We start from the raw sequence: 26023 nt of genomic DNA on the forward strand, positions 1-26023 counted from the left end.
GTACAAATATTGTGTTCTACCCACCATCAAAGCAAGTAACAGAGAGCTTCCTAAAGCCCCCAACATAATGTTTTATATGCCAAATTTAATTTGCATTTGTTCCTTACTCTCTCTTTGAACCAGCATCACAGACTTGTGAATTGATAGATTAAATTCAAATTGGAGGTTTAGAAGGAAGTTAGCTTCCACATTTATTTTTGCTGGTGATCCTAATAAAGGCAACTGCTCCTAGGTTACTGAAAGAGACAGCATCACAAATCAATGCATGTCACCAACAGAGTAAAGACAAATGTCTCTGATTAATCAGAATTCAATTTTTTGCAAGCAAATAGCAAATTCAAAGCAAACACCTTTTTTTTCCCTACAGTTCTTTACTTGTACCTGATTAGCTACCTATTTCTGTTTACATATAAAATTTTTAAAAAAGAGTAACTATAATGTAGTCATTAGATGGTATTGGAGACTCAGTTTTTCTCAATGGATTAAACATTTGATTACAGCTTCCAAGTTATTCTTAAAGGATGAATTGAAACAAAGACAAATGTACTATCAATATTCTACAAAGCTGTAAATAATTGATTAATGATATTCTAAAGCTGTATCCAGTAAGTTCTGTTTATCTTTACACTTTATTTAACCAAAGTATTTGAAAAAGAACCTCTCTTTAGTTATTTAAACATAAAAACATTTATGAAATTTTTTATGCCCCAGTTTTTCTAACTTTTGAGGATTCTCTAGATTTTCTTCATCACAGTTACACATAGCATCTTGTAAAGCTGTCAGAATAAGACAGCCGTAATGTTTTAGCCATACTAATGCTAGCTATTGATCCTAGTAAGAGGAGAAAGAAGGAGAGAATGTGCTTAATGGGGCATATTTGTTTTCTATTATTTTCTTTGCCTACGGATAAGGCTGATTTAAATAATGATACAGTTTTCTCAGTCACTAGATTCACACATTCTTATTCATTAATTATTACTAACTACCAGTTAGTTAGTACTAAATACATTGATAGATTTAGCATTTAAAATTTTATCAATAAAGGATCTAAGAATGTTAAATTCTGCTCTGCTTTTCTAATTCAAAACCATATAAGGATGCAACCTTCTACTGTATATTTCATACTACTTTAAAAACATGAATTTATATGTTTTGTATACCTTAAAGAATCAATCTCAACCATAATACGTACTTTATTTTCTACTGAGTATGTCCACTTACAGTGTGAGTACAAAGTCATCGTGCCAAATTAAACTCAGGTATATGTACTTTGAAAATCTTTCTATATTTAAAAATTCAAGAAGAATCTTATTACCAGCACAAATGAGGTACACAGAGTGATTCTTTTTGACCTAACTTGTGTGCCAGGAATATGTACAAACCAAATTCATAGTCTCTCCAACCTTCAGTTCGGACAGATGTCCTCATCCACACACATCCAGAAATCACAAAATAATTAGTGCCAAAATAAAAAATCATGAGTTTGTGATTATCACACGAAATAGCCATTTTTGTAATATATATATATATATATTTTGATGCTTCCTAGATAAAACAAAATGGGAAATTCATGGCCTTCCACGGGACAGAAAGATGGGTAAGAGAAAAAATTAGCCTGGACTAATAGGTCTTGTCCTCTAGTTGAGTAACTATTATTTCTTGGTCAGAAAAATTGTGATATCATAATATCTCTGCTCTAATTAAAATGCATTATAGACATTTAAACATGACCTCATAAATATTTTCTTACCTTATCAAGAGAGAAAGTTTTGGTCAGGGCAAAACCCCATCCAGCTTCAAAAGCTCTTCGAATCATTGATGTACTGGTGGCTGGAGTTGCACTAGCAAGACCAAAAGGATTTATAAACTTCAGTCCAGCCATTTCCACACTGATGTCCACCAGGTCAATAGGAGTGTAAAAGAGGGGCAGTTCGGGTTTGGCAGAAACCGAAGCTCCATATTGCGACTGTAAAAAACAAACAGTCAATAACTGTTCTTGCATCAGATCTGATTTTTCCATAGACTCTTTGACAAAAATCACTTCAACACACCATTCAAATTAATATAGATTACATCGGTGTGTTTACAATGATGAAAACTGGCAAAAAAAAATCAGTTAGCAGTCACCCAAATTCATATAATACCACCTTTTTACCACCTTTTTCTAATTTAAAAGGCAATATAGAGAGTATTAACAGAAATAAAATCAATTAAATAAGCAAACAAAAAACTCTATTTAAAACATACGGAGATTCAAACACAAAAGGGAAAAGTTTCAGAATTTATCTCCCTGGTCCCATAAACCAGCCCTTTTGTACTTAATTTTTGGAAGATGTCTTTAGTGCTCAGAAATATGGGCAACAGCAAGTCAGGAGGCCCAAATTCAATTTCCAGTAGTCTCACGTCTGTTTATGAGATTTTAGGAAAGCCACCTAATATGTCCATGTCTTTTTCTCCTCAACCATTTTCAGTACAGCAGCAGGAATGCTGGGTGCCTAATTTCCAACCTCCCAGGAGTACTGGAAAAGGTAGGAGATCATAAGCCACAGGAAGACATCTAATTTGGAAAGTGGGGAATGTACTCATGTGCAGGAGGAGAGTTTCTTTTTTAGAACCCAAACTGGTACCAAAACAGTTAATGTCTTCACCTCTCAAAACTGGGAAATTACCTTTGTTAAAGGAACACTGTATAATGTTACCTTGCATTACGAAAACACGTATGCAAAGTGCATGGCACACTGAAGAGGGTAGGTACTTGCTAAATGTCTCTTCCTGACTGGGAGGGTTATTAACGATCTCATCAGGACTTTAGTTCATAAAGTGTCTCTGTCTCTTTCCTTTTCCCTCCTTCTCTTTCTCTCTGTTTATCTCTGAAAGACAAATAATACTGGCAGATATAAAAAAGGATGAATTTTCCAAGCCAAACTGAATGGATAGGGCTAGTTAATACCAAAGTAAGAACTCCTTTCCCTTGTGAACCATCACTCAAAGGAAAAGTTGTTTGAGCATAACTTTAATTTTACAGGAGTGTGTCTTATGCAGATAAAAATTGCCATGACTTGCATACAAATTATTTCTGGACTTCCACCATTTATAATGCAAAGTAAAGTTCACTTAATATGTAAAAAGGCATCAAACTTGTCAATTGAAAGACTAACATGTTTCTTGCACCTACAAAGAGGTGCTTGATCACATCAAAGTACAACTACAGCAGGCATCTTCTGCCAGGAATGTTCTGGGTTTCCAGGCACATTTCTGAATATCGGTCAATCCGGTTGTGAATACAACTTCTCCTTTCCTCATGTGGAACTGTAATACTATTAAAATGATTAGCAAAGACAAAAGGTATAATGTATAATATAGGGAATACGTTAATTTGATCTGTGTGTGTGTGTGTGTGTGTGTGTGTGTGTGTGTGAATTTGTACAGGTACATGAGGGGAAATACACCTTTGATGTGATTTTTCTCAGCGTGTAATCATGGTTTAAATTAATCAGGCAAATTTAGGTTAGACTAAGGAAGACTTTCCAGACAGTATGGACTGGTCAACACTGGGAAAAAATCAAGATGTACTTTTCGTATCTGAGGAATCTTAGATATTTCAGGCAAGTTTGTGCCTGATGCTAATAGCAGATATTCACATGGTTCCATATTCTTATTTAGGTGAGATGAATGACACTGCTAGTTTTCTTCTCTTTCAAAGGATTTGTACTGAAATATCTAATCTCTCAATCTTACAGATGAATTTGTTATAATCTTAGCTGTATGGCATCAGGCAACAGTCCAAGGAGGCAGATAGAGATGTACAGTTCAACATGCATTTCTTAACTTACATAGTTTAAAATAAATAAGGCGCTGCCCTGAAATTCTTAAGAAGGTTGCTGCCTTAATACTAAAAACGGAATGACGTGGACAAACTTCGCAAGATTTTCCTTAAGTGTCAAAACAAAAATATAAAACAAACAAGCCAAAGCAAATAACTAACAAAAAGTAAACATACATATAAAACTCTTTTAAATGAGAAGTACAGCTTCTTATAAAATATGTATTTCTTTTATTGACAAAAATACTATTGATGTGTATGCATATATGATATAATCTAAAATATTTACTTGTAATAGGCAGCTGTTCTTCCTAGTGCCCAGACAAGGCTTTTGTTTTGTTTTGTTTTGTCTTTGAGACTTTTTACCACAGTGTGGTGCTACAACAACCCAGTTTGTCCAACCTGGTAATTTACTCTTGCCCAGTGTATGCTTCCTTTTCTGAAGTTTAAAAGCCTGTTCCCCTCTGTACCCTTGCTCAGACAACTTCAGCATTTCAAATTTCAGCTCTCACCATGAGGCTAATTCCTCTCAAATCCCATTCATAACCTTCAAACTCAGATTTCCAAGAGACTTCAAGACCTTTGGATATGGATGCTTTGCTGTTAATTCAAACTCAACTGCTTCAAATTGTATCTCATATTCTCTTTTAAAGAATATGTCATCCAGATTTTCAATTTCAGACAATACTATTTTTCCAATCATCCACTAGTGTTAGTAAATAACAGCTGTCAGAAACAGCCTAGATTATGTTAACTATACTGGTATTAAAATAAAAAAACTTAATTTAAAAAAGAAAAAAGAAAGAAGGAAACAACCTAAATGTTGAACAATGAAAATCAGTTCCCCAATAATACCATTGTAAAAAGGAATGTTATACTGACATCAGACTAATACAGAAACTGAACAAGAAAAAAAAATAAACTGACATGAAAGAGTGTTTATCCTGTACTAAGTGAAAAAATAGTGGGTTAACATTATTTGTAAGTCCAAAAGTTTTCAGTAAAAAATAAGGAAGCAAATAAATATGTAATATATATATTTATTACAATAGTATATGTTATTACATCTATTGCTATACGTCTCTCTACCATCTGTCATAAAGAGTGAATATCAGTATGTAACTAGTCTTATCTGAACTAGGTGGGACTGGGATGACCTTTAATTTCTAGATTTTTGCTCATTTTACCTTTTATACTTTCAATAGTGAACATAAATTAATTTATATGAGACAAACTGAATCAAAGGTATACTAAAATAGTTTTATAAAAGAATCAATGAAAAACCAGTAAGTGAAGATCGAGGTAAATAGATGCTCTTTAGCTTCCTTCACAGATTGTCTGCCCCAAATCAACCCTTTCAGCTATATTTAATATTACACATAAACTTAAAAACATTTAGAACTAGAATAATCAAAGAGATAATCAACCTTAGAAGCTTTACTTTATGAAGAAAAAACTAAGGGTAAAGGAGGTTAAGTGAGTACCTGTAAGTTATTCAGCTAGTGGCAGAGCCAGAATAAAGTGTGTATTTTTTCTATTTTCTTGGTCAGTTTTCCTCCCACCACCTTAAGCCATCTCTCAGAAATCAAATGTTTGAGTCCTTCTTCCTCAGAAATACTCTGTGCCATCCTGCCTCTGTACCTTTTCCCATCTCATCTCTCTTCACCTACTATAAAATTTCCCAATCTGAAGCACTCCCTGGCCACTATAGATAAATAGTTTTATCTTGACTACTCCTAGGGCATAAAAAATAACATTATTTCAATTCACTGATTACACTGAAAATATCTGGTTATATGCTTAATTACTAATATGCTAAAACTTATCCACATCTTCAGGAAGCCAAATTCAAATTTCTTTTCACGGCTTATACTGGCTGCTGGCATAATGTGGGGCCCATGAACTCAGACACAATTCTTAACATTCATATAGAACTATTTTTGTTCACATATTTATTGAGAACTTGAGGTTACAGAGATGAACAAAACAGACAGGTCTCTGGAGCTCACAAACAGAAGAATGCAAATAAAGCTACCAACCAACCAACGACACACAGAATTAAAACTAAGGCTAGTTCATCACACTGCTACATGTCTCCATGAATTATTTTATGTATTTCCACTGGCCTAACATATAACCCAAGTCTTTCTTCACCCATCAAATGACTATTCATCTTTCCAAACTCAGTTCATTTACTCAAGTATATGCTTCCTGGGGCATTTCCTTAATGCATTCCATTCCCTTGTCTAACATATCTTACTGTCATCTCTGCTACGTTGCAATTTAAAATATGCCTGTACCTCGGTAGTCATCAAACAGTCATCAAACGGTGCATGTTGATTTTCTCTTCAAAAAAACACAAGCTTCTTGAGGGCAGTGATCATACCTTATTAAAATCAGTAAGTGAGGGGCTCCTGGGTGGCTCAGTGGGTTAAAGCCTCTGCCTTCAGCTCAGGTCATGATCCCAGGGTCCTGGGCTCAAGCCCCGCATTGGACTCTCTGCTCGGCAGGGAGCCTGCTTCCTCCTCTCTCACTCTCTGACTGCCTCTCTGCCTACTTGTGATCTCTGTCTGTCAAATAAATAAATAAAATCTTTAAAAAAAAAAAAATTTAAGGGGCACTTGGGTGGCTCAGTTGTTAAGCCTCTGCTTTCGGCTCAGGTCATGATCCCGGGACCCTGGGATCAAGCCCCACATCCGGCTCCCTGCTTCCCGGGAAGCCTGTTTCTACCTTTCCCTCTCTTACTCCCCTGCTTGTGTTCCCTCTCTCACTGTCTCTCTCTCTCTCTGTCAAATAAATAAACAAAATCTTTAAAAAAAATTTTTTTTAAATTTAAAAAAGTGAAAAAAAATCAGCATCTCCATTAGAATTAGAAATATATGTAAATATGTATGTATTACGTACTATATATACACACATATACACATATACATGTATATAAAATACCCTTAAAGGCAACTCCGCCCTCTTAGAGACAAAGGTAAATAAAATCACTTTTCCACATGTCATCTTCAGATATGTTTTAAATAACTATTACATTCTTTCCAAATCTCCTTTTTCCCCAGGCTTTTTGACACTTTAATTGTCCTTTGTTGAATATCTCATTTGCCTTTTATGTTCTGAAATTGAGAACTGTCCTAACATAATTGAAAGGGTTAAATGCAAGCACTCGAATTTATGTGATTTCCTTCATCCTTTCTCTTTCTAAAACACGGACTATCTTATAATCCGGACATTACCACGGTTTCTTTGGTTTTTCAAAATATACTTAATGGAAATGCCAAAGGAAAAAAACCTATAGAATTAAAAGAGGGTAAAGTGGGGACACCTGGGTGCCTCAGTTGGTTAAGCAGCTGCCTTCGGCTCAGGTCATGATCCCAGCGTCCTGGGATCGAGTCCCACATCGGGCTCCTTGCTCTGCAGGGAGCCTGCTTCTCCCTCTGCCTCTGCCTGCCACTCTGTCTGCCTGTGCTTGCTCTCCCTCTCTCTCTCTCTCTGACAAATAAATAAAATCTTTAAAAAAAAAAAAAAGAGGGTAAAGTGATAAAGAATTGAGAGAAAGACAGAGAGGGGGAGGTAAAAATAGAGATTAAGGAAAAGTGAGATGTTGAGCAGATTTTTACAGTATAAAGGTAAAAAGTGACATTTCTTCTACAGAAGTCATTGTCAGACGTTAAGAGGCATTGTAAACGAGAGAGATGTCTAAAGATGACTTTTTTAGTAAGTTTGCTTTTTCCCTCTAGGAATTTTTTAAGGGGAGATTTGAGTGAAGATTTTAGTTATTTAAAATTCCACATAAAAAATTATCTGCATGGCATGCATAAACCATGAGAGGTCCCAAATTTATATGGGTTACACTTAAATTTTCTCATTGCATTTCCATCTACAAAATCCTTCAAGGTTCTTCACTACCTGCAGAATATAGTACCAGCTCCTTAGCATTCATTATATAACTCCAGCTGTGATCTGGGCTCTTCCCACTCCCCACACTTTCTAGTCTCCTCTTTTAGCCTTTCTTATCTCATCTACTTCCACTCCATCACAACATTTTATGCTTCCATTTATTAAACTACTTATAATTTCTCAAACAAAACAGTATCATTAATATACCTATGCATTTTGACTTTTTTTTTTTTTCCCCCTTCTAAAATGTCCTTTCCTGACTGGCTTTTCTGCTTTGAAAGCTGCAACCAATCTTCAAGAGTCAGTCCTGTTGTCATCTTCACTATGAAACTTGCCTGGCTATCCACAAACAAAGTTGTTCTCTTATCATACTCTGTACTCATTTGTTTCCATATATGTGTCTCCTCCTAATTTAATTTAAGCACCTAGCATAAGACACGGCAGAAAGATGCTCAAAATATTAGTTGAATACATTAGACTAGTGACCTTTACCTAGTCTCTTTTTTACATTAGTCCCCCAGTAAGATGATAATCAACTTACATGAAATTATCATCAAATGCTTTCCAGATATATATTCCATTATTCTATGATTCTAGAGTAACTTTCAACTCTTACCATTGGAAGACTGTTGAGTTTAGCAAAGGCACTAAAAAGAATTATTTAATGCAATGGTAAATAACTACACCAGGCAATTAAGTTAATAATATAAATGTATACATTCTATATCAGGCACATAAAGTGACATAAACATTTACTGACCTCACAATTTTGCCAAGATCCTGTTGAAAATGAAACATTTTTCTGCCTCACATGATTTTTTTTTTTTTTTTAATTTATCAGAGAGAGAGAGGGGGAGACTCAGAATGGCAGACAGAGGCAGAGGGAGAAGCAGGCTCCCTGCCGAGCAAAGAGCCCGATGTGGGACTCGATCCCAGGACGCTGGGATCATGACCTGAGCCAAAGGCAGCTGCTTAACCAACTGAGCCACCCAGGCGCCCCTGCCTCACATGATTTTTAACTTCCAGCTTAGATTGGATTTGATTGCAAGCACTAGAGACTAGCCTCAGGCAGCTGCTAAGAGCAAGGGTACAGAAGCATCTCATGAAACTCAGGGATGCAGCTAACCCTCATGGAAAGCCATATAATCTGCCTCTCCCTCTTTGTACTCTTCTACATGCTTCTAGTTTAGTCTTCCATCTCTGCCAACTGGCTTCCTCTGATTCTTTATGCAGAATGGTTGCTATTCTATAGGTCTAGCCCAGTCACTTCTAACTCTACATATTAAAAACATTAGAAGAGTTTTAAAAGAGTCTTGGTTAGATAGACTCCAACTAATTACATCAGAATTGCTTAGAGTATGGCTCAAGGAATAGTAGTTTTCGAACTCACTTCAAGGAATTGAACTGTGAATCCAAGGCTGAGAAATGTTTCTTTAGCCATGCCAAAGCTCCCTTTAATTCCCAATTCTCAAGTGAGAAATTCAGGTTTGGTCATGATTGCATTACATGTCTACTTTATTAAAATAAATGGCTATCAAGGGCCTGTTCAAGAGAATAAAGTATTATTATAAGGTGGGCAGATACTCTACAAAGTGCCCATATGGGGACTTTTATTTGCTTATAAAGTCACGATTCTGACAGCCATCATTATATTGTCCAAATATTAAGGCCTACTGTAAAAACAGGACACTTAGTTTATTCTCAGAATCAATAAGATGCTTGTCTACTTGTAAAGAATACTTATGTCAGACCCAGTGAGAAGTGTTTTGTACTTACTCTCTCCTTATAATCACAACTCTTCAAATTAGGCATTATTCTCTTACTGAAAATGAGGGAAATGACATTCAAAGAAAATAAACAACTTCTTCAAGGATACGAAGCCAATAAGTAATAGAGTGAAACTTGAATTCAAAGCTTACACAGTCTACGTTATATCAAATTCTTCTTATTTACATAAACAATATTCTTCTGAAGCACTAATGTTCTCCAAATTGGAAACTGATCTGAAAATTATTCACAATTGTTTGATTGAACAAATGCAACACATGTACACACACAAGGAAAAATCTATTGTCATAAATAAAAAGTATATTCCATTCAGATATTGATAAGATAATCAAGTATGCTGCCTTTCATTTCAGAATGGAAATAAAAACAAATACAATCTTAAAGTATAATGGCCTATTATTTTATTATTACATTATTACTCTTCATCACTGGTAGTCTCCTACTATACCTGGCTGGGTCATGGAATTATACACAGAGAAATTTGCATATATAATGGTTATGTTGTTGAGGAAAAGAAAATCACATTGTAATTATGTATCCCAATTGCATTTTTCCCTAATTTGTTTTACTAGAATTAAAATTAAAAAACAAAACAAAAAAAATCTTTGCTAAAAGCAAGACTATTGGTAGTGTTATATTTGATTGAAGAAGAGAAAATAACTACCACTATGTTCCATCCAATTTAAAATCATCAAACAGCTTTCACTTACTCATTTTATTTATATTTCATTGTGATATAACTACAATGTTCCCTATCTTAAGGTACAGCTGCTCTAGAATCATCTATTCTGAGATTATTTTAAGGCAAAGAATAAATAACATTATATAGCTACTTAGGACTAGATTAATTCATAGGCTGGTTTTATGCATTAATTAACTCCAGGTCAGTTACTTTGCCCTTTGAAGAAATATCTATTGAGGAGAAAAACTTGCAAAGCAGAAATTAATTTGGATTAGCTGCTTCCATGGTGGAAAGGCCTAGGTAGAGTGATTACAATTATGACATAAAATCAGATTTCATTTCTCCATTTTGAGAAATTACTATTTGTAATGAAAATTTTAGAAAAGATATGAGGCTACAGAAAAGTTTCTAAAAATAATAATCCCATTTTGTTCACTTCTTTAAAGGATTATAGTCATATTGCTCTTAATAAGATACCTGTAACCTGAGTGCAGAATTAGGCTACAAAATTAAACATTAACTCAAATCCATGTGATCTTTTTCTTCATCTAAACTTTATCTCCATCTCCAACTACCAGCTCTTAAGCAACCTAAGGTAGTATCATACAAAAATTCCTCCTCTTCAGCAAAAAAACTATTCCTCCCCCAGTTTTCTCCACTTACTTTATGACACTACCATTCATTCATCTTAAGCCAAAAATCTGTGTATTATTCTTGATACTTCTTTTCTTTCATTCCCCATTTTTCTTCCACAGCAAATCTAATGACTCTTATCTTCAAAATATATGAGTCCATATACTTCTATCTATACTCATTCCCATCATTATCTCATTGGGATTATTTCTTACTGGTTTTTTTTCCATTTTCCTTGCCTCCTGCTAGAATCTACTCTTTACATTGCACCAGAGCCTTTTAAAAACACAAATTTGATTTTTAAAAACTTTTCATTCACTTCTCATTGCATTTTGTTAATATTCAAGCTATTTTTTTTTAAAGATCTTATTTATTTATTTGACAGACAGAGATCACAAGTAGGCAGAGAGGCAGGCAGAGAGAGGGGAAGAGTAAGCCAGCTCCCTGCTGAACAGAGAGCCCAATGCTGGGCTGGATCCAGTACCCTGGGATCATGACCTGAGCTGAAGGCAGAGGCTTTAACCCCTGAGCCACCCAGGCACCCCATTAGTATTCAAACTATTATAACCTACAAGATCATTCAGGAAGTGGTTCCTGTTCCCCTATCCAAATTGACCTTATGCCATTATCAATGTTAATGCACCTATCAGTCACATATGACATCCACTAAACTCTGTCTTTCCATGGGTGTTTGCAGTTGCTATTTTCTCTTCCTGGCATCTCCTTTTTTTATTCTTCTAATTCCATTTATTTGGTTGTCATTTTATTTGGTCATTATTTTGTCATTTTATTTGGTTGTCATCCTGTTTCTAACTCCTAAAACCCTCAGAATTTCCCCAGTGATGAGAGCAATGAAGGTGGTTTTTGTTTTTTTTTTTATGTTAATAGACGAAAGCACCTAAGAATGGGGGCCAGTTGTCAGGAAAATCCACTACATGGTTCTAGGGTTGGAACTTTCTGACCCATCCCGTTGACCCCCTAACCTCTAGGGATTTGATAGTGTCTGGAGGTTGAATCAAAATTTAATCAATTGTGACTATGTAATAAAGCCTCTATAAAACAAAAACAAAAACAAACAAAGGAACAACAACAAAGGACAGGGTTCAGAGTACTTCCAGGTTGGTATACAGGTGGAGATAGGGGAGAAAGGTGCACCTGGAGAGGGCATGGAAGCTCTGCACCCTTTCTCCATACTTGTCCTATGCATCTCTTCCACCCAGCTGCTCCCAAATTATATCCTTTTATAATAAACCAGTGAGCTAGTTAAGTACAATGCTTCTCCGAGTTCTGTGAGCCTTTCTAGCAAAAACTGAACCCAAGGAGGCAGTCAGAGGAACCTCTGATCTATAGCCAGCTGGTCAGAAGTACAGATAACAACCTGGATTTAGGACTGGCATCCTGTGTTGGAAGGGGTCATTGGAATCTTCAGTCTACAGCTTGTTGGTTAAAAACACAGGTGGTAACCTGGGCATGTGAAGTGGCAGGGGAAGGCAGAAGGTAGGACAATCTACCGAATGGTGGTTCCCTGTGGGATCCTATTTCAAGGTACATAGTGTTGGAATTGAGTTAAATTGTAGAATACCCAACTGGTGTCCCAAGTATTGCTTTGTGGCATGGGGAACTCATGTCACATATACTGCAATTGGGTCCAGGAACCCAAAATAGTGTGTTTTCAAGTGGCTTCTCCTCAGAAACAGAATGCAGACTATACGTGGGTTGGGCAGTAGTGTGGCTAGAGGGACACAAGTTTCCATTGTGCCCAAGGAGGCTTCTTTAATAAAATAAGATGTGAGATGTGAGCAGATGTGAGAAGGATGTGAGCAGAGTCATGCATATAGCAACTTTAGTATACACTCTGACTTTAAAATGAATGGTTTTAATTTATCAACTGAGCTACTGCAATAACATTGGTTTCTTTTACCTTCTACTAATTATATTATCATTAATTAAGAAAATATCACATAGACTATTACACAGAGGCCCCATGTCATAAAACCCAAAGGGTTTGGTAAAAGGATAAACTAGTGAATTAACTTTAAGAAGTGGTTTGGAAGTTAGCGAAGCGCCCCCCCCCAATCATGAATAACATGTTGACAAATTTTCAAAAGTGTCAATCAATAAGGTAACAATTGCCATATTCACAGGCCTGGGGCCAAAGGTGGTGACACTGCTGACAAGATGTCAATGACTACTGTAAGAAAAGCCTGGTGACCAGCACAGGGTGGTGCTGACAGCAAATCCATGTAGCACAAAGAAGTCGGCATGATCAAGGTGAGAGTGATGAAGGTAAATAAAAGAAGCTGACATTTAAGAAAGGTGACAACAGCAATGTTAAATATTAAGACTTGGAATAAAAAGCTCAAAATTGTAAGTCAACAACCTACCAGGCAATACTGCTTTTGTGTTAACCTATTAACCCTTGTATTTCTGGGAGGGAAAGTCGCTAAAATAGGCTAAGGTAAGGATGGGACACAGGGAAAAACTAATACAGTCACTCAGATGTTATTTTTGAACCTGAAACAGGTCAGTTAGGCCACTTTGAAACTCTTTTGTCTCACCGCTAAAACACTTATTGTAAAGGATGGCAGTGAGGATCACAGGAGAAAAATTATAATGCGCGGGTATGCTCATTTTTGTCCACTCTTTACATGATAACTGTACCCCACCACCTGTTTGAGCCATGTGAATTTGTATGGTCTGCTTCATGTGCCCCATAATTTAAAATATTTCTTCAGTACATTCAATTTTTCAGTCATAGTATCAAGTGCCTGCCACACGGTAGGCATTTTATTGGTCAACCACCTACTATCAGGTAGGCATTGTTCTAGGCACAGAAACACTAGAAAACAAAACTGACAAAGAGTTACTTTGAAGATTACATTCCCATGGGATGTGTCTGGCATATAGTGATCATATAATGCCTGCGAAGGGATCCGAAAATGAAGTAAGATCATTCTGAGGACTAGCTGTATGGACTAGAAAAGTCTAGTGTCATTGTTCTCATCCTGACTCTGGCACAGAGTTCTCTGATGATTGGGAGGGACTTACCTTCCATATGTTCTGCCTTCTATATGCTCAACTGAAGCTCAACCACAGGACATGGTGAGGAAGGAGCAGGATGATTACTGACAACAGTAGGGCTAAGAATGGAAAAACCTGGGTTCTAGCCCTAGCAGGCCATACCATCAGCACTTTAACAAAGGCATTATATTTCTCCTCTTCTTTTCTATGGATGCTATTGCTGTCTTTATCTCTTTGGGGGTCTTTAACATATTTATTTTAAATCCCTTTCAGAGAATTCTATTATGGTTCTCTTCTCCTGAGTGAATTTTTCTGTGAGTTGAATTGACTCTTTTAAAATCTGTTCCTCAGCTTTCTTTCTTTTCTTCTTTTTTTTTTTTTTTAAATCATTTTATCAACACTTTATCGATAAGTTTGGACACTAAGGCCCTGGGAGCTTAAACAATTTATTATTATTATTATTATTATTATTATATTTATTATAGCTTAAACAATTTTCTATTTTCACTATTTTATTTTATTTATTTTTTATTATGTTACGTTAGTCACCATACAGTACATCATTAGTTTCTGACATAGTGTTGTGTGATTCATTTTTCGAACATAAGGAATAGCATGGAGGACATTAGAGGAAGGAAGGGAAAACTGAAGGGGAGGAAATCAGAAGGGGAGAAGAACCATGAGAGACTATGGACTCCGGGAAACAATCTGAGGGTTCAGAGGGGAGGAGGTGGGGAGATGGGTTAGCCCAGTGATAGGCATTAAGGGGGCACGTGTTGGGATATTCCTCAGCTTTCTGACCCATATTTAAGTGGTTGAGTCAAATATTTCCAAGGCCATAGCCCTCTCAACAAAATTTAGCATATGTTTTCTAATTTGTTAAACCGGGGGAAAAATATTTACTCTGGCAGGCATAATTTTGAGTACGATGTGAATGTTAAGCCTCTAAAAAAGATAATCAGCATATCATAGGTATTTGATAAATTAAATTCTTTATTTTTAACATATATAATTAGGGTTTCAGAAGCATAAAAAACTAATTTTGTCTTTTATATGGATAAAGATAGTGAGGATCAAGATAATGCATTTGAGATTTTAAACATTTTTAGTCCTTGAGCTGAAAACTCCACCTCTGTGACTATACTGTGCCATAAGTGAGATAACCAAAAGGCAATGTGACATTCCCAAAGGTCCAAAGGCAGAATTAATGAATAATTAAGTCAGGCTTTGAACCTAGATCTCCTGACCTTCAGGCTTTCATTATATCACCTGTATCTAGATATTTTCAATTTAGTCCTTTATAATTTATATAAGACTCAAATTTACTAAATCATTGAATGTAGAAGAACAAAGTTCTGAAGAAAATTTTTGTATTTAAATCTCCACCAGCAAGCTAAAGATTTTCAGTGCTTTGTTCTACTGTGATATTTTCAGGAGCTCCACGCAGCCCCAGGTATCAAGGTTGGAGATTTGGCATGGAATTCGTAACACCTATAGACCGTTTAGACCAAGTGACTTAGCAGTGGCTAATTTCTTTCATACTCCCTTAGCACCCACGGAGGTCAGGTTCAGTACGGCATGGATCAGATTTTTCAGTTATTTTTTCTAACCATTCTAATCTGGCGCTATCTGCCTGAAGTAGCAATCTACTGCTGTATTGGTAAGGATATATTCTGCCTTTATGGAGACAATTTCATTTTAAATTACTTTTCAGGTCAAACGCTGCCATTTAATAAAGGTTTGGAACCCTATATAAAGTCAATAAAAGGCATTAAAATCCCTTATTAGTCATGGTATTTTCTTTCCCTATCACCAACTAGATAGTTTTGTTTTCATAGCTCCATTGGATATAGGCTCATTCCTCATTTTTTCTCCTGATTTCCTTTTATAACATATAGACGTTACAAATAGTAAATCCCCCTTCATACACAAAAAGCTATGCCATTTTACAAACAAATTTCAGTAGAAAAAAAAAGTCAAGCTTCTGATCCGTAATAATTATTTTGAAATATTTAGCTAGGGAATTCGTCAAAAATTAACATGACTCTACCATCAAAGAGGCAAACTCTACAGATAGTCTATGGGGTTTATCGTATGCTTATAAACAAACTTCATTTTTCAGTGACTATAAGCAATTTAACTTCACTACTTCTCACTGGAAGGGATAAAAATGAGATCACATGCACTTCCGATTCTAGTTCAGTCTGAAGGCATAGTTTACCAAAGAGAAATTGGGCTGAAGTCATTTCAATGCGGTGATCCTGACCAAGTGGAAAAACTTAGCATGGAAACAGCATTTACCCATGACATACTTCAATATTATTTTTTGGAGTCTATCACTATCTCAAACTGAATCCATTATGATTTAAAAGTGTCTTTTTATTGATATTCATTGTTTTTCAACCTGACAGTGGCCAATGATTCATATCAATCTTCTTTTAACATAGGAATTAAAGAGTTTGCCATATATCTTAAACTGAAGGACACTTTTTCAATAGGTCTCAGGATTTTAATACAGTTGTCATTTGAAAAGCCTTACCTCCTCTCAGTTGGAGAGGGGTTTAGAAAAGAAGAAGCCAGCTCTGTCGATTAGATTGTTTTTATCTGAAGCAGTGAAGGATTCAAAAATTAGTATGACATATCGATGATGCCTCTTTTTTTTTTTTTTTAAGACATTTTTATTCTCTAAGTGCAGGAACACTGCAGTTGGCTGTCAATCATTAAACCACAAAATGGAGTCCTTTGCCTGGCAAAGAGATCTGCAACTATACCAATACTGGTAAACTAACCACCAAATTATAGCCTTTTCTCTTGCCTCACCCAGATTTCACAGGGGCTGCACACCCAAATAAATGCCTCTTGGCTACCCATTCATCTAACAGCTGGAAAGATGACACTTGACATTTGGAAACTTTCCTGTGAAGATTGCTGCAAGGCTTTCCCATTAGCTTCCTGGTGAGACTGTAAGGTCGAATAAGCTGCCTCAAAACCTGCAAAGGGTAACGGAAATGCTCTAATATTAAGCCTGGGCAATTTAAATTTCTAATTCTCAAATCATAGTTCTTCAGATATTGTAGAAACCACTGGAATATTTCAGGGCAAAAGAATGCCTTTGAAGATGTGAAATTAAAATGATATTTTAAGCAATGATAATGATAACAAGTGTCTTCAAAGTTGGCACTGAAGTTCTTCTAAGCAACGGAGACTTGGGCATAGATAAGTTCCTCCAAGTTTATTTTCTAAAATCCCAGACTGTTACATTTTCAGCAAATGCTCATCTTTGTACCGAGCAATAATCTTTAATATGAGACACAGAGGCTATCATTCTTTAGATTTGATTTTCGCATATAAAAATTACCAGAGATAGCTTTAAAATCCTTACAATCCAACAACGTGGGCTCTTTTTGAAAATCAGTGAACCTGCTATAAAATAAAAATGTAAATATTCTATTATGAAGACAATGCTGTGATCTTAAAAATCTTTCAAGTATAAACATATGCCTTTGTCCTCTTTAGAAAGGTAATTCCTTTAAAAGAGATCCCCATATCAAAAAGTTTTAATAACCTGACTGTTCACGAAAGATATTAGAAAGACAAAATCCCTCACATAATCTTCAACCCTAAAAGTGGCAGAAGGTGAAAGATTTCATTTATTGATATGAACGCACATAATTCAATTAGCTTTATAGCAATGATCCTTTCACACTGCGCTCAGTTTTTAATTCCCCATCTTCAAAGTGACCTTACAATTTTCTATTCTTGTTTGTTAACTCAGTATTTCTCATGTGAAAGATTGACAAGAATGAATAGGCCTCTCTAAATGTTCAGTCGTATGTCCAAATGTAGATAAAATTAATAATATGATTAAAAGGGAAAAATGAAACATTTAAAAAGTGTATGCAGAAGGGCACTAAAGAAACAGGAGACATGAATGATGTCACTTTCAGTCTTGAATTAATCAGCATCTGGGACGGAAATAACTTTTTAGAAGTCAGTTTAGTGATGCCGAATTGTACCTCATCAGCAACAATGACAGACAGGGATTCCTAGAGATGTGCACCTCATGGCCTCAGATCACAAACCAATACAAGGGCAAGCCTTGCTTCCCTATGCCATTCCATCAACAAATCCACCAAAAAAGTCTTAGCTCCAAAAAATGGAATACTTAGATATGACTGGACTCCTTTCTCTTCAGACTAAAATCACAACCACCATCTTGTCCTCACTCAATGGTGAGACTATGGCATGAATCTCTCTCCACTGGGTACTGAAATCACAAATTCATTTCACATAGCCTATTGAACTGTCATCAGATGATAATGACTTTCTGTCACTCTTGACCTGGGGCAGATTTGAACTAGTGACCAAGAGGTTAAAGGCTCTGTATCTCATTACCAATCCCCTGAGATACCTAGTCCCCTCAACAACTACTGATTCTTTTGAGCCTCAATCGAACCAAAAGAAAACACACAAAAACCTCAAGCAAGAGAAAAGTAGGCCATCAATGCAAGGAATTTGTAATAGTTTTGACGAACTTTGCAAACTCCTATTTCAAAATGTACCCATACACTATATACAACTCAGTAGAACCACATTAACTATTAGAGAACTTCACTACGACCTTCATTAAAATATCATATAAGCTTCACTGTAGACCTGGAAAACACTGTAAAAAGCTAAATCTTAAAAGACACTTGCACTCTGTGATCTTACAGGGTTAAGAAAGACATTTTAGACCCAGTAAGATGGCAGAATATTTATGTGTATATCTTGTGTATATGTTCTAAGATAATTCTGCCACAAGAATTTGTTTTGAGGGGGATGACAAGTTGGAAAGAATAACACAGATTCATAACTAAAATAATCCAAATAGTATCAAAATAATCAAACCCTTAACATGGATACTTATTATAGGAATATACCATGTTTAATAAAGGATAAATTTTGAGGAAGACACAAAAAGAATATCATTTGGAAAGATGCAGGTAGGCAAACTCATGTATGTAGTAGAACCACCGAAATGAAACAAAAATGAAAAAAAAAAGTAACTTTTTGTTCTTGCTGAAAGCTGACCCCAAATGGTGGCAGTGAATAAACAGTACTGTGTAACCATTCAACCCCAGTTCAGTGACTCCTAAACTCACTTGTAAACACAGCAACCAAAACTTTTTTTTTTCAATATGTTTAATGTTCCAATGCCTCCTTTCCTATCCTCTGCAGTTTCTCATCGTGTTTGAATTTCACAGAAAGAATTCTACTTGAAAGAAAGGAGGTCTTCTTTTCCTTTTCATTTCCTGTCTATATTTGAAGACTCCTTATATAATTCCTCTCCTTTATTTGAATTTCTATCCCTACCTATCCTTTCCATATTTATCCTTCCACTAATAACTCTTGTCTTTTGCCCCTCAATATTTATCTTCACAACACTGCAAGTGCTTCTCTTGCGGAAACATGTAAGTTTACTTGATCCCTTCCACTACTAGTTATAAATACTGTGGTGTTTCAGTGTTGCATCTAAAAGATAGTAAATTTAACATAGAATTCTGAATCACAGAATAATGACATGGAGGATACTCTAATGATGTAATCAAATCCACGGGTTTACAGATGATAATTTTCATATACTTGGACCAATTTTATTTGACAAAATGTCTCATGTTGGTAAGATCATCTTCTCAGAACTAACATGATGACTTCAAAAAAAAAGGAGTTTCTTATCTAGGATCAGAGCTTAGAAGCATTTAGCCTATATTCCATTTACAAGTTTTCTCTTAATGGAGGACATAGCACAGTGAGATAACACATAGTCTTTTTTCCTCTACATTTTTGTGACAAAATGTGTTTCTACGTTAATACTAAAACAAAGTGCTCAATTTTCTAAACAATTGTATTTTGGTACATTACTGACATTTTTGTCAATATACCATTTTGTAAATATATTTTGTATTAAGACTTATCTTTGGTACAGAAGGACATTGGGCATCATATGGTTTCCCTTAACAAGCTGGTTGCACCTAACAGACTCACTAGACTAATAATATCTTCCCTCCTGTTCCTCTGTGAGGTACAAAGGAAGGACAAGCAGTGCTGAGTCTCTGTTATGAGGAGGGTACCTGTGTGTCTATGAACTTTCTACCCTCCCCCCTGAGTTCTGTGCTTACGGAATCAGTTGTATGGTCCTCACCCCATTTGTGTTGGTTATAAATGTAAATCAAAATTGTATAAATTGAAGAGCTCTATGAATGTGAAAAGAAAGGGGGTTGAGTCTGTGAAAACTAAATTGAATATTTTCAAAAGCTATGATAAAGGTGAGTTGCTAAAAAAGAAGTTGCTATGAAATTAGATGTGGGTTAAACAAATGAAATGACTGACAGGCAATCCTACAAAAATCCAGGAAATTTCTCTTTGTTTGTTGAAAGTATAGCTCCACTTTAGAAAACAAAACCAGAAGTTGTAGGCAGCATGTTATAAACAGGTTTACACAAGAAACATGATAGAACTCTAACCATAAGATTAAAAAGAACTTGACTCTGCTTTTTTTTTCTTTTTAAGAAAAATGAAGAGAACATACCTATGGTTTTTAAAATGAAATGACATGTTTAATATACATGTATATCCTTTTTGTAACTCCCCATTTTAACTTTTTCAGATTAATCAACTAATTATTGATTTTTGTTTCCTAGACTAAGAGCACTTTTTTATATTCCTCTGTTTTTTAAATGAATGTTCTGGATTTAACCAACTTATTGTTAATGAATGTCTGGATTTACCTATGTAATTAAAGTGCCTCTTCTTTATCCTCAATTAACAATTAAATTTAGGTCTTTAATTATATTAATTGAGCTAATTATCCCTCTATTTTATTTCCCTGGAAGTTAGGAGATGTGGAATAATCTTAGAACTTTTCTAGTCACTTAATCATTCTGGTTAAGGTGTATTTTTAACCAGAACTAAGTTATACATAAGCTACAGTCTCCAATCACAATCTTCTGATTTCAATTTCAACTACAGAGGGACTCTTAGGCAGAGTTCTAATGCATTATTTTATTTTTAAATTAACACATACTGTGGGGGAAGATGTCTAGGCCTGCAGATGATTAGCAAGAACAAGAAACCAGAGTTGAAAAATATTAGGAAAGTAGTTCAATACAGGGGAAAATAACAAATAGACATATATATGTTCAAATCCTGGCTTTGAGACCAAGAGGATACTTAACCTAGAACAGTCTACTTTAACGATTGAGACTTTATTTTTAAGAGCTATGAAATAAAGATAAGGATACCCATGGGGGTATCTGGGTGGCTCAGTCAGTTAAGCTTTCAACTCTTGATTTTGGCTCAGGTCATTATGACAGGGTCGAGATCCAGCCCCACTGTTGGGCTCTAAGCTCAGGGTGGAGTCTGCTTGAGATTCTCTCTCTCTCTCCCTCTGCCCCTCCCTCCCCTGGCTTTCCCTCTCTCTCTCCCTCTCTCTCTGTGAAATAAATAAACTAAATCTTTAAGGAAATAAAAATATAAAGATAATGATACCCATTGTAACCAAAACCTACACAATATATAACAGAAGCTAAACAAATAGTAGCTGTTATTACAATGACAGTAAATATAACAGGTATGTCCAAGGAGGGTAAAAATCAGGAAGCACTTTTTTCATGAGTCTTTTCCAATAATTCTAGTCAACACTGATCTCTGCTCTTGGACTACTTTAGAATTTATTGGTTGTAGTAAGATTAGCTTTCGATTTTATTATATGTCTGTTCTCTATGTCACATGGGTAATCTTTGCATTTACACATTGCTAAAAAGCAACTTTTGAAGAAAGGTTGATGGGTTCATGTAGTTAATTTCTTTTCTTCCTAGTACAGAACTTTTTGTCTGTCCACATACACGCACACACGCATACAGACATGCACACAAAGACAAAGACATGCACATTGGCTAAATAAATAAATAAATCCACTGGAAAGATGCAAGTGAAAGTGCAACAAATTTTAAATTCAATAGAATTCAACAATCATTCTTTCAGTTACGTACTCTTTCTTTGGGTACACTCAAAATCATTTTAGATACTCAGTAATTCTTATTCAAGCAGAAGAAAATAATTCAAATATGCCTCAACTCCTACTAACATCATAGTAATATAAATAACAATGGTGAAGTCATATGGGATCATTTAATAGCACAACTAAATAAAGATTTTTAAAGATGCCTCAGTGGCTCAGTCTGTTAAGCAGCTGCCTTCAGCTCAGGTCATGATCTTAGGGTCCTGGGATCAAGCCCAGGCCTACATCCATCTGGATTCCTGCTCAGTGGGGAACCTGCGTCTCCCTCTCCCCTGCCCCCCTCCACTCATGCTCTCTTTCACTCTCTCTCTCTCTCTCTCAAACAAAATCTTTTAAAAATAATAAAATAAAATAAAGAATTTTAAGGAGGGAAATGTTAACAAATTGGGAAATGTTTCTCTCTATATTAATACAAGATATGACACTATCACTTCTTATGCAAACAACTCCTATCACATTTCTGCTTCATTATACACCCCAAATTAAAATCATAAACCAGGTATTCTTATCATATCCTAACCCCAGTATAATCACAGATCTTTTCTCCCATTTTTCCTACATATTCTCTATGTTCAGGGCCTGCACAAACTCAGAATGCCTTTTGGTGAAATTGAAAGAAGCCACTGCACAGGTGTAAGTCTTATAGCGCAAGCAGAAAGCACCTTTGTGACAATTCAAGAAGGCAGTCCCTCCTCTGAATTGAAGCGGCACAACCAAAGATACCACTGTTCCGGGAGCGGAGCTTGGTCAGGATTTCAGCCAGCTAGGACCCTTATCTCGGTGCCCCTGGGCAGTAAGCAAGCTCTACAATCTTAGCCAGCAGGCCCCTTTAAGTTCCACCAATTCAAATCACTGTTTTTCTTATCCTCCCTCTTTGTGTCTGGATTTTGGGAAGCCTTTGCTGACTCCACATCCTGATTGATACCCACATCCAGATAAAATCAATCATTATCTCTTTCATGCTACCCTGTGCCTTTACATTTTTTATTACCAAGTTTATAATATTGTATTAGATGTATGTTCATACCACTGTCTTTTCTACCAGACTGTGAGATTATTAATGGCAAGTTTTATGTTTTAATTCACATTTGTAAACCTACAGATTAGTACTATCTAAAGATGACAGCAATGTTTTTTAAAAAATTATTTACTGAATGAATGAATGAATGAATCCATGCATGAATGACTCCAGGGATAGCTAGGTGATGTATATGAATGAAGTAACAAATGACTAAATAAAATGCTTTCATAATTACCAGCAATAGCCTCTTTGAATCTTTGTCTGTTAAAATCCGAAACTATGCTTTCCCTTCGAAATGTCCTATTTTGTAAATGTCCTCTAATACCATTTTAATATCTCTAATTATTATTGCTCATTTATTAATAAATAGTTTATTTACCCTTGAAAAGACCATGTCCTGAAGTGACAAAGTAAGCCCTCAAGTCACATAGTTTGAAATCAGGTCTGTTTAATTCAGAGGCCAAATTTCTAACTGCTGTGTTTTACCTCTCCTCATTTATTCACTTCAATACTCTCCCAAAGTCAAGTATCTTGGGCTCAACAGCTGGTACTCAATAAATGGTAACTGATCAAGTTAACTAATGAAATCTAAGTGAAGCTCTCTTCAGACAACTATGAGAATTACTGAAATCCCAACAGGGGTATCTTTAAATAATCACATGAGTCTGAAAAAGCGTATTACAAATAAATTCAAAATATCCAATTGCAGTGATTGCATGCATGAATTAATACTATAATGTGTGTATTAAATCATTTTTAAAGTACACTATCTAGTGTCCCATTTCCCCCAAAACTAATGTAAAACACAAGACAAGCAGTGATAAACCTTCACTCATGAATACACTTTAGGCATTATGAAATTTTTCTTAATGGATGTTGCATTTGAAGGAAACGTTATTTATTTACAGTGTTAATGAACTTATATAACAAAATCATTCATTTTCTTAACTCCTCTTTAAATTCCTTTACAATGAATTATCTCATTCTACATATTTTTCCTATTTAATAAATATAGATGAATACACTAATTTGAGGGCATAACAATACACAAGCATGGCAAATGGCTTTGCAGAGACAGATCAGTAAGCAGGCTTCCGTCAGGGAAACAGGGTGCCACAGAGCACACAGGAAGAACATGTTCTTGGAAGGGGAGGAGGAAGAAAGACCTGAAGGACAAGTAGGATAGAAACAGAAGAAATGAGGGGAGTAGGGAAAAGTCCCAGATTCAGAGGTCTTGGTGTGCTAGGGGAAATGCAAGTTAGCATCACAAGCCCAGGAGATCAGGTTTTATCTTGAGTGCAAAGAGGAGCCTTTGAAAGGTTTTACATGAAAAAATGAGGATCAGACTTTTACTCCTGAAGGATGACTCTGGCTGCAGTATAGGTTCCTTGGATTTGACAAACGGAAGAAGTGGAGGCAATTTTAAGAGGCAAAAGAGACCAGAGCTAAGTTAATGACAGTGTGGAGAGAGAAAAATTTCACTTTGTCTATATGTTCCTTTTTAGTCTTATCACTGCTTAGCACTTTGCAACCAACAGGCAGGAAGGTGGAAGTGTTGATTTTACTTGACAGAGATTTTACCTGCTTTCCATTTCTACTCCATCTTTAAAATGCAATTCAATACTTTGTTTGACAAGTCCAAAGCTTTCAGCCAAAACCAAAACTCTTACTGGTCAGGAATTTTTTTAATTTTATATTTCAAACACTATCATTCCTAGCAATATGTATTTTAAAGCATGCACACTTTTCTTTTTCATCATACCTAAAATTCTGTTTCTTTCCTTTTATGAGTAAGTGGAAGCTAAATAAAATGATTTCTCATTTTTTTTTTCAGTACACATTTATTAGATTCAGGGATGTAGAAGATAAAAGTAAAGTCAAAAGAAAAACACCCTTAGGAATCCTCTCGAATGATAACTATGAAGTAGGACAAAATCACAATCATCACAAATACAGTAAATATTCTCTAAGTACTTTAATCTAAAAGCTATAAATGGATTTAAATCTTTAGAAAAAACATTAACACATGCCATTTTCCACTGTCCCTCATTCAATTTTACTTTTCAGATCTGTTCAGTATCTCTGACTTCCCACCATTTTTACTCTTGCAGACTGAATTTATGCATTCACTAGGTGTCATCTGGCCTCGCACAAGGGCCTTTTCTCCTATCTCCTGATTCTAGTCTCATTTCTTCAAGAAGTTAACAGAATGGTAAGTGAGATGTATGGTCAACCAAAAATTGTATTCAGCACAAAAAAGCAAGCAAATTAACGGAAGTATATGAAAGAGTATACATGAGAGAGAGAGAGAGAGAAAGAGAATAAAATTTAAATAAATAGTTCATAAGTAAAGATGTGTACAACAGTATTATCTTATAATGAGAAAAATATGTATGCATAAACACACTAGTATAAATTTTTCACCTATATTTTAAGAAGTAGCTTATTCTGAGATTATATTGTTTTCTACTTTTCTCATCAAACTTTATTATTTCTTGTATATATAATAGAGTATTTGTTATAATTTCATGTATTCAAGTGCTTGCTTTAATGCCATTACACAGTAAAATAAAAAGCTGTGAGGCCTATTTTGGTTTCAAAATGGAATTTGAAAACTGTATTAGTCTTAAGTAATCTAGAAGTCAGTAATTAGATGTATAATGAACACTGATTTAGAGGCTTTGAAGCTGGGTATCAGAAATGTTAAATATTGGAGGTGGAACAGATTTGGGAGAGTATGTTTAGTTTAATAGCAGTGAAGTAGAAATGTAGGTAACCAAGTGATGTCCAGTAAATCTGAAATATAATGAGACACACATGTGAAGATTATCAGCAGACAGCTGGATCACGGAAGAACAGAGATGGAAATACAGATGAGGGAGTTATACAGAGGGACAACTGGGACTATTGAGAGTGCTGTGACAAGAAGAGTAAAATGAGGAGATAGAAATACAGGGTGAGGGGCACCTGGGTGTCTCAGTGGGTTAAAGCCTCTGCTATCGGGATCAAGCCCCCTATCGGGCTCTCTGCTGGGGGAGAGTGGGGGGGACTGCTCCCCCCACGCTTGCCTCTCTGCCTACTTGTGCTCTC

The 26023-nt window shown here is 35.6% G+C and overlaps 1 protein-coding gene across 1 annotated transcript in view; it reads right to left on the reverse strand.

Moving 5' to 3' along the window:
* The window catches only part of DPYD (dihydropyrimidine dehydrogenase), an 841951-nt gene that overhangs the window by 407012 nt on the left and 408916 nt on the right, over window positions 1–26023 (reverse strand). The window contains exon 13 of the mRNA XM_044238740.1: window positions 1751–1966. Coding sequence (XP_044094675.1) covers window positions 1751–1966 — 216 coding nt within the window. The remainder of the gene's footprint in view (window positions 1–1750; window positions 1967–26023) is intronic.

Source organism: Neovison vison, chromosome 2 (assembly GCF_020171115.1).
Source record: "Neovison vison isolate M4711 chromosome 2, ASM_NN_V1, whole genome shotgun sequence".
NCBI lineage: Eukaryota > Metazoa > Chordata > Mammalia > Carnivora > Mustelidae > Neogale > Neogale vison.